Here is a 19,267-nt window from a genome sequence, read left to right on the forward strand (position 1 = left end):
GGCGCTTCGGATGGCAGTACCAGGGAGCTCTACTACATCCGTGGAACCAGGGAGTTGTTGGCGGTGTCGGTAGTGAGCGCGGGGCAGAAGTTACTGCGCGCGCGCGCACGGACCGAGCTCGCGTGTGTGTGTTAGTGTGTGTCTGTGCCACCATTCTCTATATACAACTCTCCCGCGTACCTTACCCAGCCTTTTTGTACGTTTTTAGCTGCTGGTAGTAGATGGAGAGAGAGGGGGGAAGTGGAGTGGGGGGGAGGGTGTGTTGCCGCCACTGCCGCGACCTCCTGCCGAAATCCATCGGCGAATATTCGTGCGGTTGGTGGCGCTGCTGATGGTGCATTCAGTCTCTCAGTTTTTCGGCAGTGTTGGATACAACCTTACAGTGGAGTAAAACTGAGGGGGGCTTCTTATTATTTTTTTTCCTTCCTCGCTTCAATCGCGGCTCTTTGCACCGTGGTGTGTGTCTGTGCGTGTGTTTTTTCCAGTATCAATTTTTACTTCACACAATTTTTTTTTTCTCCTATAATTTCACTATTATTAGTTCATTTACCTCCTGTGGTTTCATCGTGTGTGCGTGTATCTTCTCTACGGAAGATTTATTTATTTATAACCAATCGCGATTGCGGAAATTCTTCACCGTTATTTCACCCGGTTCGATCTTTGGAGTATATTATCACCGGGATTTTTTTTCCTTTTTTCCCTGTCCCTCGATTTCCCGGTAGTTTGATTCAGGTACCGGTTTCCGTGAGGTTTTTTCGACCGGGACCTTGTGACCGGAAGAAAAAGAAGTCATCGAGAGAGTGCGAGTGTGCGTGAGTGCGTCTCCTCCTCCTACTTTAATTCCTTATTTCGCCGACCAGAAGCAACACGGTGTGCCACTCAAAGTCCGTTGAAATCCGTGGAAGGTTCGCGGAAGCTTCGAAGGATCTATCGTTGATAATAATAATAATATTATCACTGCTGCTGGATTACTCTGACAGGAATACACCTCGGAAGGCATTACTAGTCCACTGCGAGTTGTGCAGGTGGATCGCACCACATCTTCTTCATGTTCTCTTTCGCTAAAGCTGGCAAGTTCAAATTTCGGCGTGTTTTCCTCGCTCCGCTGCGACTGTTTGTGATAAAGACTAAGAAACGGTAAATTTTTGCATTTATAAAAACAACAACAAACGCCTGTATAATCTTGTAGCTATAAACTATGGAGGGTTCTGGATTTACTTAGAATCATTATTGTTATTATGCTAATGAAGAGCGAAGAGTGACCGGAAGTTTGGATTACGTTATTGTATTCATGGATTCGATCGATTCCGAAACGTGAGTGAGTTCCGAACCTTTTATTTTTCCTCTCTCTTTGTCGGTCGAGCCTAGAAGATTAATTCTTAAGCAAAGTGATTCGCTATGGCTTGTGAGATCGGGACCGGATCAGTTTGTTGTTGTTCGTATTTTCTCTTGGGTGACTGATATTCTAAATGTACTTTTTTGGATTATCACTACACTAGATATTTCTCCATCTGCATGATGTAGTGTTTTACAGTACTAGCCTTGATAAAAGTCAAAACTATGGACAGTTTTTTTCCCCCAGTAGAGTAACATAGGCTAGAAAATTTTCAAAAAAAAAGGATATACTATAGCTCATAAATTCGTAATATGTCTTTGATGCTGCTCTACTAGTAATAATATTATCATATCTTCGATAAGAAAAATCTTCTCTTTGCTGTTTTACTTCGTATTAATTAGTGTTGAAAGTAGCAGGAATCCGATTCTTATCGATTTTCAAAGTCTATTTGTTATTCCATAAATAAGAAAAAAAAAATGATAAAACCGGCATTTACAACCACCAACGTTCTGGAAGGGCTCGAACCACACGTAAAGGCCCAATATAATGACTTTGGGTTTTACAGCTTGTCTCCGAACCGGTGACTGAAAAAAAAAAGGTCCACGATAGCGAAAAGGCAATCATAAATCGTCACTGAAATTCCCGGGGGTTGTTACAAAAATCTACGTGTGGGTCGTAAAGGCTTTCAAATACAGGAATGGAGAGAATGGATGTGATTCATAATTCGAGCAAAAACAACCCGCCGGCTGAGTTCGTGTACAGTGCGAGGATGGAGCAGGCGGTCGACGCGTTCATGGACAGATTGGGCTGTAGGCTCGGCGAGCTGGAGGTCGAGCTGAGGTACGCTTGGAGGGCCGTCGACCTTTTATCCCAGGAGTACGTCAAGATGTGGGAGAAGATTGAACGGCTCGAGATTCTGCTGTACGAACAGCAGAACATCATCACGCAGCTGCTCAACGTCATCAAGAGCGGCGGGGACATACCCGAGGACTTCCTGCAGCAAGGCAGAGAATCCGTCTCGAGTGATTTGTCCTTCAAAGAACGGCTTCTGAAACACGTACACGGGGACGTCGAGTCCAGCGACGTCTCGGAGAGCGACGTCCTCGGGGCCGCGGGATACTCGTCCGGCGCCGACGTCGGAGATCTCGCAGCCGCGGAGAAATGGGCTGGCGTTGGGAAAGAGCACATGTACTCCAAATACCAGGATCCGACCAGTCAAGAGGCGTCGATTCCACCGACGCCTTGGGACACGAGCAGCCAGAGCAGCCCCGCGTACTACCCGGAATCATTCGACCGGCGATCGCGCAAAGAGGTGTTTGCGGCCTCCGACTACAGTCGATACAGGGGAGGTTCACCCTGCATCAGCGAGAGGGACTTTGAAGAACTAGACAAACTCTCAGCGGACCTGCACAAGGTTTCGCTGTCTGCAACGAGCTTAGGAAGCGTCGAAAACCTCTACAAGACCTTAAGTCAGATCCGGAACAGTCCACGTAGAATGCGAGAGCTTGGAGCGCACCTGATTGCCGGTGACGCCGCGAGTTACATCACCGATGCCTCGCTCCATTCCTCGAGAGGTGCGTTGAACCGGATGAAACTGCCAACCTACGACGAGTTCGCGAAGAGTACAAGTGCCCTGGACGTCGATAGTTCCTTGGACTCGCGTGTGAGTGTCGCCGACAGCTACCGTTTCGTCTCTGACTCAAGTATCTGTGCCAAAAACACTCTAGATAGGCCAGCGTCGGCCTCACCTAGTTACCTGATTCGGACTAGCGTAAGCGGTACATCGAGTCCCATAAACGCCGACTCATATTACGGATCGTACGCGGAGGATGTCAGTGCAGCAGCAGCAGCAGCACCGGAAGTAGACGTCACCGCCCGCGACATCCAGTATGAAGTCGGTGATTATGCCGGACACCCCGTTGAAGAGAGGCAGAAAGGCCATGCCTTGACTCCTGTCACCGAAATAAGTCCGGAGTACGTCAATTCGGACAGCGCCGGAACCGGAGGTGACGATAGTCCGGCGGCCGCTGACAAATTCAACGGTTCTCACTCAAAGAAATCGGTCACCAGGAGCGTCGCAGATAACGTCACTACAGTCGTACACGCTGAAATACATTCAACCGATAAACGAAGATCCGGTGCGAGGGACCACACGGTGGACACAAAACACGCCACAGGAAAAACGATAAGCTCTTACAGTGAGGCAGCCTCAGACACAGGCCCTGACGGTAGATCCTCAGATAAACACGTTCACACTGACCAAATATCTAGTCGAAGTTATGTCAATTCAACCTCATCTGAATCTCGAACACTGTCGCCAAAAATAGTGCAAGGCCATCAGGCAAAAAGCGGAAAGTCTCCGCTGATCGGAAGGCGGAAACTCCCGCAGCCAATAATAACAAAATCTGGAAAAATCACCTTCTGCAAAACGCAGGCCGGAATCACCGTTGGCTTGAACAGCGAAGTGACCGCGACCGTGGCTATATGTCAGTCAGGAATCCCAAGAGGGAGTTTCGTGTCCACGACCTCGACTCCTGATCATGGTGGCGTTACCATCGAAGAGATACCCGCTGACTCAACCGAAGAACATCCAGACAGCCAATCGACGGTACCGGTCATAAGCGAGGTGACGACGAAAACCCCTCCTCCCACTTATACTGTTTCAGAGGAAGTCGAAGGACACATACCGGCAACTTACAGCTCCGATACTGAAGTCACATTTCCAGCCAATCAGCAGTCGAACATGGAGGACGGTAGTTACCAACAAACAGAAGCGAAGTACTACGAAACCAGTGACAACCAGTACGCTGCTGGTAGCTACGAGGAATACGCCACTGCCCCGTCCGAATCAGGCGTGACAGCCGTAGATGGACAATCTTATCCGTACCAGAACGAAAATGCGACCGAATGGAGCGAGTCGCAGTACGAAGCTCCTCATAGCAGCGGCTATGCCGAGCCGCAGCGTTACAACGATGCCAACGTGAGCTACGCAAATCCCGAATCCAACACCGGTTTCGATGCGGAATACGAACAAGAGGTCTACCACGATGCTCAAGAGACTCAGTTTCAACCTACTGCAGACCAATCATCATATTATGACAATTACCAAGACCCCAACTATGCCGGTTACGAGAGACAGGGATCGTATGAGGGTCAAGTAGATCCGAACCAGGGGTATGCCGAGGGTACAGATCAATACGCTTCGTATTCCGAGATGAATTACCAGCAGTACCCTGAACAGAATTACGAGGGCTACCGGCCAGAGGATTATTCCAATCAAAACTACGGAAATTACCCAGATCAGAGTTACCAGCAGTACGGTGAGATGGATAGTAAAGAATACGTTGATAAGCAATCGTACCAGTCTGTGAACGAAGAAAGTAATTTGCAGTACTCGCAGCAGTACGATGAGGGCTATAACAAAGATCAATACGATTATTCAGGTAATCAATATACCGACACAACCGGAAAGGACACGCAGCCGGTTCAGTCGGAAAATGCTGAATACTACCAGGAGTTCGGTTATTCTTCCGGATCAGAATATCAACAACAAATGTATCCGGAAAACGACCAGCAGGTACAGCGAGAGCGCGTTAATTCTCTGAGCAAAGTGGGTAGCGGCCGACAAAGGCGGCAGAGGCAGTTCTCGGATCCTGGCGGTGCGGTCGACAGAGTTTGCACGCGGACAGCGGAGGTGAAGACAGCCGGTCACTTGGCTTCTTCCACGACAGAAGGTCATCACTACATCCCTCCAACGACCTCGATAACGCCATCGACGAAGCAACTGTCTTCCTCGGCAACCTCCGTTACCGGCGACACGACCAGCGCGGGTTCTTCGAGCATATTTAGCATGCTGTCGACGACCGTTTCCAAAGGTTACAAAATGATGAGCATGCCAACTCTGACAAAAAAAGAGACGAAACCCGCCGCGACCACGACGACGAACACGATGTCCAACGAGCCTTCCAGCAAGAGCGGAAGCGTCACGAGCCTATTCAACATAGGTTCGGGCCTCGAGAGCTTGAAATTTGGCAGCTCGAAATCGAAATCACGATCGGATAGCGTGAAAAGCGAGAGTGAAGTGCCAGCTTTGGAGAAAGAGGAGGAACCGGTCACCGCCGGAACCACGGAACACTTCATCCAGGCACAGCCACAACCACCACCACCACCACCAAGTCCACCGACGACGCAATACGATTACAATATGAGCTACTGCGAGGGCCAAGAGGACGAAGCTGAAGTATTCGACCAGGAGAGCATCGCCGACTTCCAGTTGGAAGATTACGACGACGAGGAAGTGCGGCAAGACGACGACGAATCGACGACGACGACCAAGTATTTCGGCGATTCGAGAGAACGCGACGACAACCGTAGCGCGTACCACGAAGGCGAGAGGACCGTAACGTTTGCGGAACAACCGCTGGAAGAGGGACGTGGAGGAGACGCTTACGACGATGATTTCTCGTCCCTCTTTGCTACGGTGAAGAAACCCAAGAAGCACTTACCTCAGAAGAGACCCGCTCCGGAAGATTCGACGGAATCCGGAGTTCTCCTGACATCCAGCATCTCGAACGAGTCTAACAATTTCCAGTCCTGCGTCAGCGACAGCAGGGCTAGTTCTACAGGCCATTCCGAATACGGCAGCATGGGATCAACTGAATCCATGGCCTTCATTGCCAATGCTGGGGATCGCGAAGTAGCGGCGTCCAATGTTGTTGAGATGAGAAAGCGCGAGTATTCCGCACCAGAGGATTACAATACCGATACCAGGGAAGCGGATTACGCGACAGGTGCTCGAGTCGACGGCGACGACGAAGTGCCGACGGCTTATGACGACGCGTCGTCACCCCCGACGGGAGGGGAGGACGGCGAGGTCGGAAGCCGCAGAGCCAGTGGTGGTGAAGTAGTGACCGAAGAAGACGGTACGACGACGATGACCACTGGCGAGAAGAAAGGAAAGCGGGTGCAATTCGACAGTCGAACATCATCCGTAGAATCACAGGACGCCGCCGAACCGCCCATCATCGAAAGAACGAGAAAACCCAGCGTTGGAGTGAAAAGCAAGTGGATGAAGTTAGCGGTCAGTATATACACATAATTCTTCTCTATATGTTATCATATATTTCTTGTCCATATATCATTTTTCAGTGTATTTATGTTCATATATGTTTATAGATTTATTTGCATCAGACGTCAAAACAAACTCATAAATAATCATCGCCCCCTACGGGTAGGGGGTACGTCATTTCAAAAACTGGGCCGTAGTAAAAGTAGGGCACTCCCACAGTCCTCTCTCTCTTAGAATTAGTCCAACGTCGATAACGACAACCCCTTGAGCTAGATCGAGTCGAGAACATAAATAATGATCCCACATTCAGCCCAAAGCAAATCTTTCATCATGCATCTTATGCTAGGCTATCCCAGTGTTTCTCACCCTGTGGCCCGCCAACCTCCTGAGAGTTCGTGAGTACTTTGTGAGGGATCCGCGGGATCATTTTCATGTACTATCATTACGTGAATGGCACATTTAGTGCTGAAATATCTTAATTTGTTGCTGTATTTTTTTATGATATGCACACGCACACACAAATCGTAAAAAAACACCAATATATTTAGATATTATATAGGGGTGGGACGGAGGAAGCTCGAACTTGACCTTCCCACAGAAGGTGCGCGAAGTGTCGACTGTCGCTACTGGGGGGCCCGCGATATCAAAAAAGGTTACTACAATACATACAATAAGAAAATGTGTTGATTTGAGGGTGGGACAAAAAAAAAGGGATATCATAAAAGGTTGCGAAACATTGGTCTATCCATTTGCCGCGAGCCGCCTAAGTGCTCTGGAACTATGCCTCGGGTGAGTGATCTGGAATCTCCGCACTCTATTACCATTCCCATATGTTTTAATTATTCAATTAATTGATTAAGCATCAATTATAAATTAATTGATTAATTGATGCTTGATTCGATTATCACGGTTGTCATTAAAGTGCGCAATGCAATGAGAATAGTTGAATCCAATCTTAGATTTGTCATCGTTATTAATTTACGTCTATTTTAATATGTAATTTATTCATATAGACTCTAAAAGAGTGTTCAACCTTTAGAGGAGTGCGGGGCTACCCATTCAACTGATGTGGAACAGCTCTACAAGGTGTTACTCAAATGATGCCGCTGGCCGCGTGAGTGATCTGGAACTGTGCCGTAGTTTACTCCGGTGGATCTGGAAATAGGCTGCGGGTCACTCAAGTAATTGGAGAATCTACCGCGGGGTCACTTAAGTTATCTATAAACGTGCATGGGCCGCTTGAATGATATGAAATTGTGTCGTGGCCATCAAGCGATCAGTAAATTTGCCGCGAGCCGCCCAAGTGCTCTGGAACTATGCCTCGGGTGATTGATCTGGAAATGTGCCGCGACGATCTAAAAACGTGCTGCGGGATATGTAAGTCATCTGAAACTGTGCCGCGTGTCTCTTGAGTAATCTGGAAATGTGACAGGGTCAGCTCAAAAGATGTGGCTGCCCCGCTGGTCACCTAGATGATCTGAAAATACGCCTCTTCGTTCATTTTTACAAAATTAGGTTGGAGTTCGTGGGCCACATCAAATGAGTCCGAGGGCCACGTTTGATTTGCAGGACATGGGTTGAGTATGTATGATGTAGAGAAAAGGGGCATCGAATTCATTTATACATTTTTTCAAGTTCATTTATTTCTGAAATACAAATACAAATACCACAACGGGCAAAATGTCCAACGAGGCGGCTGAAGAAAAGATGCCCATAACAAATATGGATGTCATATATTTCGAAAATACAAGCAACCCAATTAAAAATTCAATTATAAAAACTAAAGACTATAATATACATGATAAAATAAAATATTTATGGTTGTCTTATTCCAAGTATGGAAAGTTTCTCGATTTATCCCAATGTGTTTCTCGTATTACTTTTTAAAGGTGTTAATTGCGTTAGAATTTAAGACCCCCAAGCGTAAGGTATTCCATTTATTAACAACCCTATTAGGGAAAAATTTCCTGCGAGGCACCACAACCTGGAATTCTCCCCTTACCAATCGATACTGGTGTCCACTTGTCAACGCAGTCGATTGACGGCGAATTAATAATTCATGGTCCATCCTATCCCTCCTGTTGAAAATTTTCAACACTTCGATCATATCCCCCGACACTCGCGTTCACATCCAATGTAAACATCCTCAAAAAATGAAGTCTCTCTTCATAACTCAAACTCCGTGTGCTAACAGGGACACGCAAAGCTCTTCTCTGCACCTCTTCAACCAAATATATATCCCTCTGTAGGTATGGTTTCCAAAACCTTACAGCATAATCTAGTCCAGTACGAACTAAGCCGACAAAAAAGCGAAAGAATGACTTCATTAGAACGTGACGAGGCCTTTTTAAAAGCACAGCATTTATAAGCCTTCATACTACTGTACATTACTTCATTTCTGTGCAAATACATGTTCCAATTATCAACTCATGAAACCTATTACAGATGTATGAAAAAGTTGATAAAAAATTAAATCACATTTTTAACAGAAAAGAAAAAGATAGCTAAAGATGTACCAAACATCGGATAATATCCGATATATGATACTATATATCCATCGGTGCATTGTGTTCTCTCGGGTAATTTTTTTTTCTAATACATAGGCGCATTCTTAATGAGATTACTGCATACGTTTTGTTCATCTTATCCATTTCTGGTGCCCTGGGAACACCTGAAACACTTAGCTTTGCTGCTTACTGAACAACAACCACATCAAACTTTTTGTTCCATCACCCAATTCCTCAAAAAAAAAAAAAAATCTTCTCATCGTCGCTCCCCCCTCAACTCAAGTCAATCCATAGGATCCTCTACTAAACTCAAAGCTCCTATCGCCCCTTTGGATCCTTCCATCGTCCTCAGAGGGCAATATTGCCCACTTTGGAAAACACTGGTTTAGAGGAAAGGGTCAATCGACCACAATCAGATATTAGACAACTATTCGAAATTCGTTGCTCTTCCTCTACACCCCTCTTCCATTGAGCTAATTATTGTCAACGCTTATTTATTAACAGCTATCATACCCGATGCTGCCCGGATATTCTCCATAAGCTGGGAACATTGAAGAAGTGAAAAACCATTGCAAAATGATAAACATGTCTTAAATGCATTGTTTATGAACCCCGATAACCAAAATAAACATTCCAAAAGTCATTGTTGAAGCCGCGAACCATTGCTGCCGGGCAACTTTTTGCTTATTTCGGGCAGTTGTCCAGCTCTAACGAACTGTCAAAGTAGCCTATCGTTAAACGCTGATCCCGTTTGACGTAATGGAAAATTTGAAAACGACCTGTCTAAAACTGCAGATTTCTATATAGAATGTACGCAAGTACACAGAGATACACACACAGAAAATCAATTGTATATGCAGGGTCGTTACTTAATTTGCCTTGCCGCATTTTACTGGCAAACCGTTATTTGGATAATTGTTCTAATTGGAATTATGTCTCTAGGAGCAAACGTGTAGAACTGCGATACGCGATTCATATTGCAAGGAATTGCATAGCTATTGAAGTGAAAAAAAGAAAAGAAAATTATGTGGACACGTTGTTTTCCTAAAAAAACCAAATAGAAAGTTGTTGCCCTGTCTTTATTGAGACAAACAAGAGAAATTCTACATTTCAATTTCTTTTATAATAACAGTTACATTCTCAAAAATAACACTACCCAAGAGGCAAATGTTTGCCAATACTGGGGTTATTTATAATCATGAAAAAAAAATCAAAAACTGATAAAAGCCTTTCATGGGAAAAAATATATATATAAATTCAAACACACAAATCATCATAAATACAAAATTGAGTTAATTAGTAGTACAAGCATTCTGAAATTAAATAGTAAATATGTATAATGTGTTCATATGTAGGATGTCATATATTTTGAAATACATGACTAATATCCATATTTGTTATGGGCATCTTTTTCTCAGCCACCTCGTCGGGCATTTTGCCTGTTGTGGACTTGTATTTGTATTATGTCGAAGTAAAAAGGGAGGGGGAAGAAATATATATGCATGTACATATTGTGGCTGGCTTTCGGAGTGCTACTTCAATTAGACATTAAATGGCAGATTAATAAGTTTTGCAGTTACGGAACTACGTGAAAGTAAATTTTTCAATATCATTTATTGTGTGAAGATATTCTTTAAGCTTTCTTTTTTGAAGTAAGGCAGATTAGTAACTGTTTGCATTCCATATGGTATTGAATTCAAAACCCTAGGCGCTATGAAAATAAAGTTGTATTTACGAAATATCTTTGTGTGCATGTGGTATAGAAAAAATACAATTTGGTCTACGAGGATTTACTGTAATGCGCATGGGCAAATGGTATTGTTTTTTGTACAGAATAATTGCAACTTTAAGTAAGTACAGCTGTCGAACAGTTAAAACGCCAGCATTACGAAAAAGAATATTAGACTGGGTGTTATACTCATTATATTTCTAAGTGCAATATTCGCTGAGATATTTGAATTCAATAAAATAAAGAAAAATTGGTGTAAAAACAGCATGAACACTAATGGAAAATGCTTTTTCTCTCTCTCCATTTACGCCTTTTTTTTCAATTTTTCTCCATTTCTTTGAATCTAAATATCTCAGTGAATGAATGTCGCACTTTGAAACGGGGAATTTCTTTTGTTGGCCTCAGGAGAGACAGGGAAACAACTTTCTTATTGGAAGTTGCAGGACACAGGACCGTATAAAAATGTCGATTTTTTTTTATTTGGATAACTGTACAACCAACCCCTTGCAATATGAATGACGCATCGGAGGTCCACTCATTTTTTGGATACTTTTTCTAATTGAAAATATGCTCCTAAGATCACAACGGTTCACCAGGAAATTGCGGTACAGTCATGCATCCTGTATATGGACTAGATATAATACGGGGCGCTGCCAGGCTTTTCGCCATGTACTGGGAGAATCGAAGAAGTTACAGATCCTCGTAAAGGAATAAAAATGTCTAAAACCTGTTACTTTTTCCTCGACAACGTCGTAAGGGGCCATTCAAGTATTACGTAAGCAGATTTTCAGCCATTTTTGACCCCCCCACCCTGTCAGAAAAAGTCAGCAAAACACTGACCCCCCCTTGTCAGCAAAATTTCGTCAGCAGCTTAAATTATTTCATATCTTCAAAAAGGGGTAGTTGATGACGTAAGCAACCTTCAAACTCCCCCCCCCTGTAATGAAAAGTCAGCAAATCCGAAACCCCCCCTCCCCCGATGCTGACGTAATACTTGAATGACCCCTAAATAACAAATTCTCAAACCAACTGTATTTTCTCGTGATATTGATTTCCAGCGTCAAAATAACGTAATTGAAAGAAATCGCACTTATTTGCGTTTCTTTTATGACTCCATTTAGTTAACGTCACTTGTAATACACGATATGATACCGTAATAGGCGAGGTTAAAAAAAAAACCGACAACGTGGAACAAGTCAACATGGGAGCTATAATGTACGCCCTCTCATGTGCTATCGAATGTTCTTATGGCTAACTGGCACGCATAAACGCTATAAATAAAACGATAATAATCATAAAAATTTCAGTGTTTCCCAGTGGTGTTTGTTTCTTATTCAATTATGTTATGCACAGCAGTTGTGTATACTTTTTACTGTGCGTAGAATTTCGTGATTTATGGGAAAATGCGGTGTTTTATTGTTGGGCTTAGATAAATAATATATCATTATGATTGAAATTAACTAGTTTCAACCAGGGCCGTATTAGAGTATCATTCCCACCCCGGGGAAAAGTGATTTTTATGAAGCCCTTCTTTGTCAGTGGTTCTCAAATTTTTGGTCTCTGTGGCTCTCTTGTCCTAATGACCATGTATTCGAGAAGTTTTGTCCTACCCTCATCATCATTTACCCGTGGTTTCTTTGCCTCAGCCCTCATTTACCAGTGCGTTTACATTGTCATCGTTAGACAGCGGCCTTACTCAACCATCGTTTACTTTACGAGTGGCCTTCAATAATCATCGTTTACAAGTGGCGTTGAATAGCCATAGTTTACAAATGACCTTAAATAGTCATCGTTAGACCGACCTCACTCAAACATGGCTTACTAGCTGGCTGCCTTATTAGGGCTCTCCCACGAAGCAGGGCTGGAAGAGATCTAGGCAACGGGATAAGTCCAGTGGCAAAGTTCTGGCGTTCATTCATTCAGGCTGCCTTACTAAAACATCGTTTACCAACGGCCTTAAACAGTCGTCGTTTGCCAGTGGGCTTACTAAACCATCGTTTCCCATCTGCCATAGGCCCGCTGAGCCATCGTTTACTAGTAACATTACTCAGCCATCATTCCACTAAACATGAAAATGATGACTACCATAACTTAATAGTGGCTCTCTTGCAATACTTATGTGACATTTATACCAACAGTGTCCTTCTCTTTAGCGATAATTTGCCCCCCCCCCCCTTCCCACACACGTCCATATACTCGCGGTGCTCTCATGATAGTTGTGCGAATGGTTGCGAAAAGTCTGAATGCAACTAATCATTATACTGGCAGATAATGAATATCCTAAGCTCGGTACAACGCCCTTGAGAAAGTTTGGTGACGCCCCAGAGAGCCGCGAAGCACACTTTGAGAACCACTGCCGAAAATTTCAACCAGATTCAAATTCGTGAGGCCCCCTCTGCACTTCAGGGCCCCTGACCGTGCCCGGATGAGCCCATGCGTTAAGACGGTATTGATTTCAACATGTACAAAAACAAATTCCGGAGAAAATGTTACCGAGTGCTACACAGTTTCTAAAGAACGAGTGTAACGTATTTTTTTGCGTATAATCCATGGAGATACAAATATTATTAATAATAGATCTTTAATAATAATTTAATTAATAATCTTAACTAAATCGAAGGGGGTTGTTTGTCACGTTTATTCATGTAAAAATCTAGATCTTCAAATAATTATTTTTAATAAATATGTTGTTGGCAGCCGATTATATACTGGTTGTGAGCATTTCCTACATTATAGTCAGTCATTATCCTGGCTGATAAAACGAAACAAGTATGGCGCTAAAGTTTCCACTAATACAGGGCTACTAGTGACGAAAAACAAGGGAAAATCTGAGAAAATGCAAAAGTTGGGAAAATGTGCAAATATTTGATAAAAGTCAGTGAAAAATTCTGTAAAAGTGAATTTATTGAAACTTAGAGAAATATATTTGGGGATAGTTTGAATATATTTTGAATTATATTTCTTTCTCTCTTCAGAAGATTTTCTAGGGAAAGTGTCAGGAAAACTTTTGAATTTCGGTCAGGGAATATCAGAGACATTTTCGAAGTTTGGTAAATCATACAATTTTTTTGAAAATTTCGATCAGGGAAAATCAAGAATATTTGAGAAATTGAATTTTCTGGATGTTATGCCGAAACTGATATTTTGAAAAGAAAAGTGATTTGTCTCGTCCGGGAATCAAACCCGGGTTCGAAAAAAATACCATCTCTTCAAGAATATTTTTTAGTTTTAGTCGTGGAAAATCAGGAAAATTGTTTTCTATTTTGTCGGGAAAATGGTCAAACAAACGTAGTTGAAAAATGAATGCTGTGAGGGTGACTTTTCACTGTCTTTGCTTTCTATTACACACAATATGTACACTGGAGTATGTATTCAAACATGTCCTCCAAAAAAGATAGAAATGTATTTTTCTCTGAAAAAGGTAAAGTTTCCCCATGAGCTATCAAAAGTCATTATTCTAAAGCTAAGAATCCAATGACAGAAGACACCTAACACAAACACAAGGCCACAACATGAGAAATGTCCAACGAGGTGGCTAAAAAAAGAGAGAAAAAGATGCCTATAACAAGCATGGATGCCATATATAAATATAATACAATGCCCATAAAAATATTTATGGCTGTCTTATCTAAGTATGGATAGCTTCTCCATTTATCCCAATATGTTAATCGTATTTCTTTCTAAACTGACACGTTTAATTGTGTTAGAATTCACAACACCAAGGGGTGAGCTATTCCATTTATTAACAATCTTATTAGAGGAAAAATTCCCTGCGACACCACAACCTGGAGTTGTCCATTACCAATCGATACTTTGATCTTTGGAGACCGGACACACCCTGCTTTCCATCTCAGAGAGATATCGAAGCGTTCCCAAAGGATGGGTGTATCCGGAAAGTTTTATTATGAACAACAAAAATTATCGCCTTAGACGCGAAGGCAACAAAAAATAAAATATATTTGCATCCTGAATAGTGATACCATTCAACTCGTAAGTGAAACATGGGTTGTTCGAACCAAAATTCGTGACCATTCACTTGTCAACGCTGAAAGACATTGACTTGTCAACGTTGAAAGACATGCTCCATTCACTTGTCAACGCTGAAAGACATGCTCCATTCACTTGTCAACGCTGAAAGACATGCTTCATTCACTTGTCAATGCTGAAAGACATGCTCCATTCATTCGCCGACGCTGCAACCCTGTTTAGGTTGGTCTTCCGGAGCAACTCCCTATCGCTTTGATTTCTGGCTACCCCCATTGGCTTCACGTCATCTGCAAATCTAACCCTAATCGAGTTTATCAATAAAAAATTAAAAAAGTATGGGACCAAGGACATTTCCATGAGGGACTCCATTTTTTGACACTTGTTCAATCAGAAAACTCCCTGTTCACCATAACGCGTTGTGACCTATCTCTACACCACGATCCACGATGCTATCCAATTCAGCAAGTTGTCCCCAATTCCTATCTCGTGTAAACGCTTCAATTGTTTACCATGTTGGACCCTATCGAATGCCTTCTGGAAATCAAGATAAAAAAACAACATTGCCCTTACCCAAAGCATAACCACGTGATCATAGAACTCTACATTATTTGTCGTCCCCCCCCTAAATTATACGATTCTAATTTGCATGAGAAGCAATTTTACTACTTGAAGGTGTTTAAAACGATTCTCGGCAATATCTGCATATTTAATGCCGTTCAAATGTCTCGAGAGGTTTCTAAAAACTTTCTACTCGTTTCTCTTCTTTTTCTTATTGTCTTTTTTTTAGTCAAGAACATTTACTTAGAAGAGAAAATGTGTATCCGAAAACGTTTACCAATATATATATATTGTTATTCTTTTCGCTCTTCTTATATTCGGAAATGTTCCAAAAAAGATTTCTGGAATCGAAGTCATTACCATAAACTAGCAATCGTTGAAGTCATCAGTACGTAAAAGGAAATATATACATATATGAAAAAACGGGAGTTTTTTGTTTTTGTTTCATTTGAAATGAAACTTGAAGAATCTTACGATCAGCCCTCTGTGTTTGGTTTGTAGAAGTAAAGTATAAATTGGTGCTGGTGTTATCCAAAATGATCTCTCTATATACCCCGCACCCCTCTTTTTGGTGTACTATGTGGAAACATTACTACTACCATCCGATTGGAAGTTGTCTTTCTCGGACTAGCAAAGGATGCCGTCAGTTCAGTTGTTGTTGATGTAGCAAATGCGAAAAGAAAGCTTCGATTTGGTAGCCGTTGCAAATGGATTTTAGGGAGATGATTCCTTGAGGGAGGAAAGGAAAGCGAACGGGAGAATCTCTGGCATTTGAACGCGATCAGTACAGTAGACGAACGATTTGCTTGGCTTTGATGGAAGCGAAATTGGTCGGAAGTTACTAATGCACTTCGGAGAGTGGAAAGTTACCACTGCTGGAACCGTTTTTTATGTGAGCCAGCACGAACTTATGAAATCGGGAGATGTTTTCAGATGCGAAATTGATTCGGAAATTCCCGTTAGACGATGAAATTTTCCCTTTTTTCCCCCTTTCTCCATATTTTTCACAATACACGCAGATCAGATTTTACAGCTGCGATCTGTATCCGGAATCACGTTTTCTCCATTTTTATTATTACATCAATAAGGTGTGTTTTCACATTGCTACCTGAATATGTAACATCCATTCCATAAGAGATCAATAACATCAGACTGGATATTGCCGTATAATAATAGTTTCAAACCTGCATCTGTCAACGATGGGGTTTTTTAAACAAAATGCAGTGTTCATGATCCTTTTAAGAATAAAGCGGAAGGAATAATTTGCCATCAGGGGTGAATTCAAAAATGCTCAAAAATATCTAATCCACATCAACCTTCAAAGTTATCCAAACCAAAACAATGCTCAGTAATCCAATCCTATGCAATGCTCAAAGTTATTCAATGAAAAACAATGCTCAATTCTGTGGTGTTTGGTCAGAACATGATATCTCCAAAAATAGCTTTGCGATCTAAAAGTATGTCTTGCTAATTATAACTAATTAGAAGTGAGATAAATGCACAAGTACGTGCGTACGGCTAAACAACATGCTGATGTATGATATTTTCATTTGTATTTGGGTGTATGTTTTATTTTTGATTTTTAAATGACAATGAAAAATGCTTATATCTCAAAAATGTGATTTTGGAGTTATCATGTTCTGATCAAACACCACAGAATTATTCAATCCTAAGCAAAGCACAAAGTTACTCAATCCGAAAACAATGCTCAGTTATGCAATTCCTAAGCAATTCTCAGTTATCAGTCCTAATCAATGTTATAGGAGTTACATTAGTAATGTGACTCAGTTATTCATTATGAAAAGAAATCCTCAAAAAGTTATCCAATCATAAAAAATTCTCGAAATTATCCAATCCAAAACAATGCTCAAAGTTATCCGATGCAAATCGATGCTCGAATATATGCATTCCAGAAAATGGTCAAAATTATCCAATCCAAAACAATGCTCAAGATCATCCAATCCAAAACAATGCTAAAAATTATCCAATCCAAACAATGAATGCTTTATTATCCAATCGCAAGCAAAGCTCAAAATTACCAGTCCCTGACAATCCACAAAGTTATCCAATCTTAAGTAATTCTCAAATCACCGCAAAAACTTACCAAAATTATGTACGACTATGCATAACAACCGGAAATAGTTCATAATCACCGGATTCATTACATTTGCCAATGAACATATAAATGAGAAATATTTTTCAAACTCAAGCATCTACAAAAATTGAATGATTGGGAATTGAACTCTTGGAATCGTGATTTCCAAGGGTTAATGAAACGGCCGGAGTAAATCAAACTTAATGATCCACGAAATAACATGGTCTGCTGGATTATAATAAAATATTCACGTAAATCAGTGAGACAGACCGCCACAAGGTGGATACAATACTTTTTAATTCAATCAAGCAGAAACTAATCCATCATGCTACAAACAAAAATACCACATCCGATAATTTATTTTTACCGTTTTTCCGAAATGAGACCGCCACGTCAAGCAATGGCCGGGTGGCTATCTCTTATTTGGCGCACAACAATGCGCACACCTTCTCTCTATTTTGTTTCTTTTAAATTACATAATACACATCATATGTATAGGCTTAATATATCTAACGATGAGAGAGGTGGGGGAGGGCTGGGGGCTATTTAAAAAAGTAGCGATTATGGAGCTGTGCGTAGTGGCAGATCCGGAAACTGTAATTGACTCGAAGTGATTAATGTTGATCGAAGTGTAATGAATCATTTTCGGTCTCTGGAATAATGATGATGATGATAATAATAATGGAGAAGGGTTTTATTCATTTTTTTAATATATAAGATATGAATGGTTCTCTGTGAGACAGTCGACGTAACGCAAAAGAGATAGAAATTGATTATTGCTATACAATTGGCGCTTTATTTGGAATTTCTATTCACAAATCGATTGCCGTGGTTCACATCGGCTTATGAATGGATGAGGCATTTTTTCTTCTCCCATGTTCAAATTCATCCTGTAGACCAGAATATTGTTCGAAATTGATGGATAGGAGCCAAAGAATATCCAGGAAATTGACATAAAAACATGAGGGTTGTGAACTATTGTTATGGAATTTTAAATAGCTTACGACTTGATCATTTCCGACAGACTGATCATAACTCGAACAAACTTTCATAAAAGCGTGGATCCAACAGACCGTCATTCTTTATACATGAAGTGGGGCTCGTCTTCTCTACACAGGCGTGGGAACTATTTCATTATTTCAGTGGCTGATATTAAGGTAGATATTTCCATAATGCTGTTTAAAAGCGCGAAAAATTTCCGTCATAAATTCGTTCTTTGATGCCTAGAATTTGTGTCTATCAACCCAATGTGCGTTTCCGCGAGAATTTTAAAATGTCTGGAAAGTTTGGCGCAGAACCAGTAACTGGTCCCTATTAAGATCAAATTCTGCAGCGAAAGGCGACTTTACGAAGGTTTTTAACAGCTGGGGCTGATTCCAAGATATATTTAGGAAAAAGAGAAAATTCAACTGCCTTTGCGAGGAATCGAAGACACGTTCTTTCACTTTCCGGGTGAACGGACTAGACTAAAAAGGCAACGAATATCTCGATCTTTCCTTGGAGCTCGTGTGTGCGGTACATGGACCTAACTCGGGTCAGTCAGCATTTGTGAGCTTTGGCCTGAGTTAGGTCCGACCATCCATGTACGGTTCAGTGCACACGAGCTCCAAGGAAAGATCGAGATATTCGTTGCTTTTGTAGTCTAGTCCGTTCACCCGGAAAGTGAAAGAACGTGGGTTCGATTCCCCGCAAAGAGGCAGTTGAATTCTCTCTCTGTCCTAAATATATCTTCGCGTCAGCCAATCGCTAAAAACCTTCATATAGATAGTTGAGAGTGACATCATCCTCGGCGACTTTGGCCACCAAAATGGTCTTTCACGGCGAAGAAATAGAAATTCTTCGAAAAACAATGACAAAGTAAGTAATGAAACATTTTTCAGCAGGCGAAAAGAATGAAAAGAACGTAATTTAAACCAAGAAGACTCCGTGTAAATACAAATGGGTATCTTTTTGAACACAAAAAGAGTATTAATTCATTTTCTTGCAT

At 41.8% G+C, this 19,267-nt stretch overlaps 1 protein-coding gene across 3 annotated transcripts in view; it reads left to right on the top strand.

Moving 5' to 3' along the window:
• Positions 1-336: 336 nt before the first annotated feature.
• LOC149069322 (uncharacterized) overlaps positions 337-19,267 on the top strand; it is a 220,564-nt gene continuing 201,633 nt past the window's right edge. For 2 of the 3 annotated variants that reach the window (XM_089249408.1, XM_089249409.1), the window contains exon 1: positions 342-6,416. In XM_089249408.1, coding sequence (XP_089105534.1) covers positions 2,034-6,416 — 4,383 coding nt within the window. In that variant the 5' untranslated portion in view covers positions 342-2,033. Of the gene's footprint in view, positions 6,417-19,267 lie in introns of all 3 variants that reach the window. The other variant, XR_016195044.1, reaches the window with a different exon arrangement.

This window comes from Pholcus phalangioides, unplaced genomic scaffold, assembly GCF_987345545.1.
Source record: "Pholcus phalangioides strain wild (caught in Gottingen) unplaced genomic scaffold, Ppha-v1.0 ptg000022l_1, whole genome shotgun sequence".
Classification (NCBI taxonomy): domain Eukaryota; kingdom Metazoa; phylum Arthropoda; class Arachnida; order Araneae; family Pholcidae; genus Pholcus; species Pholcus phalangioides.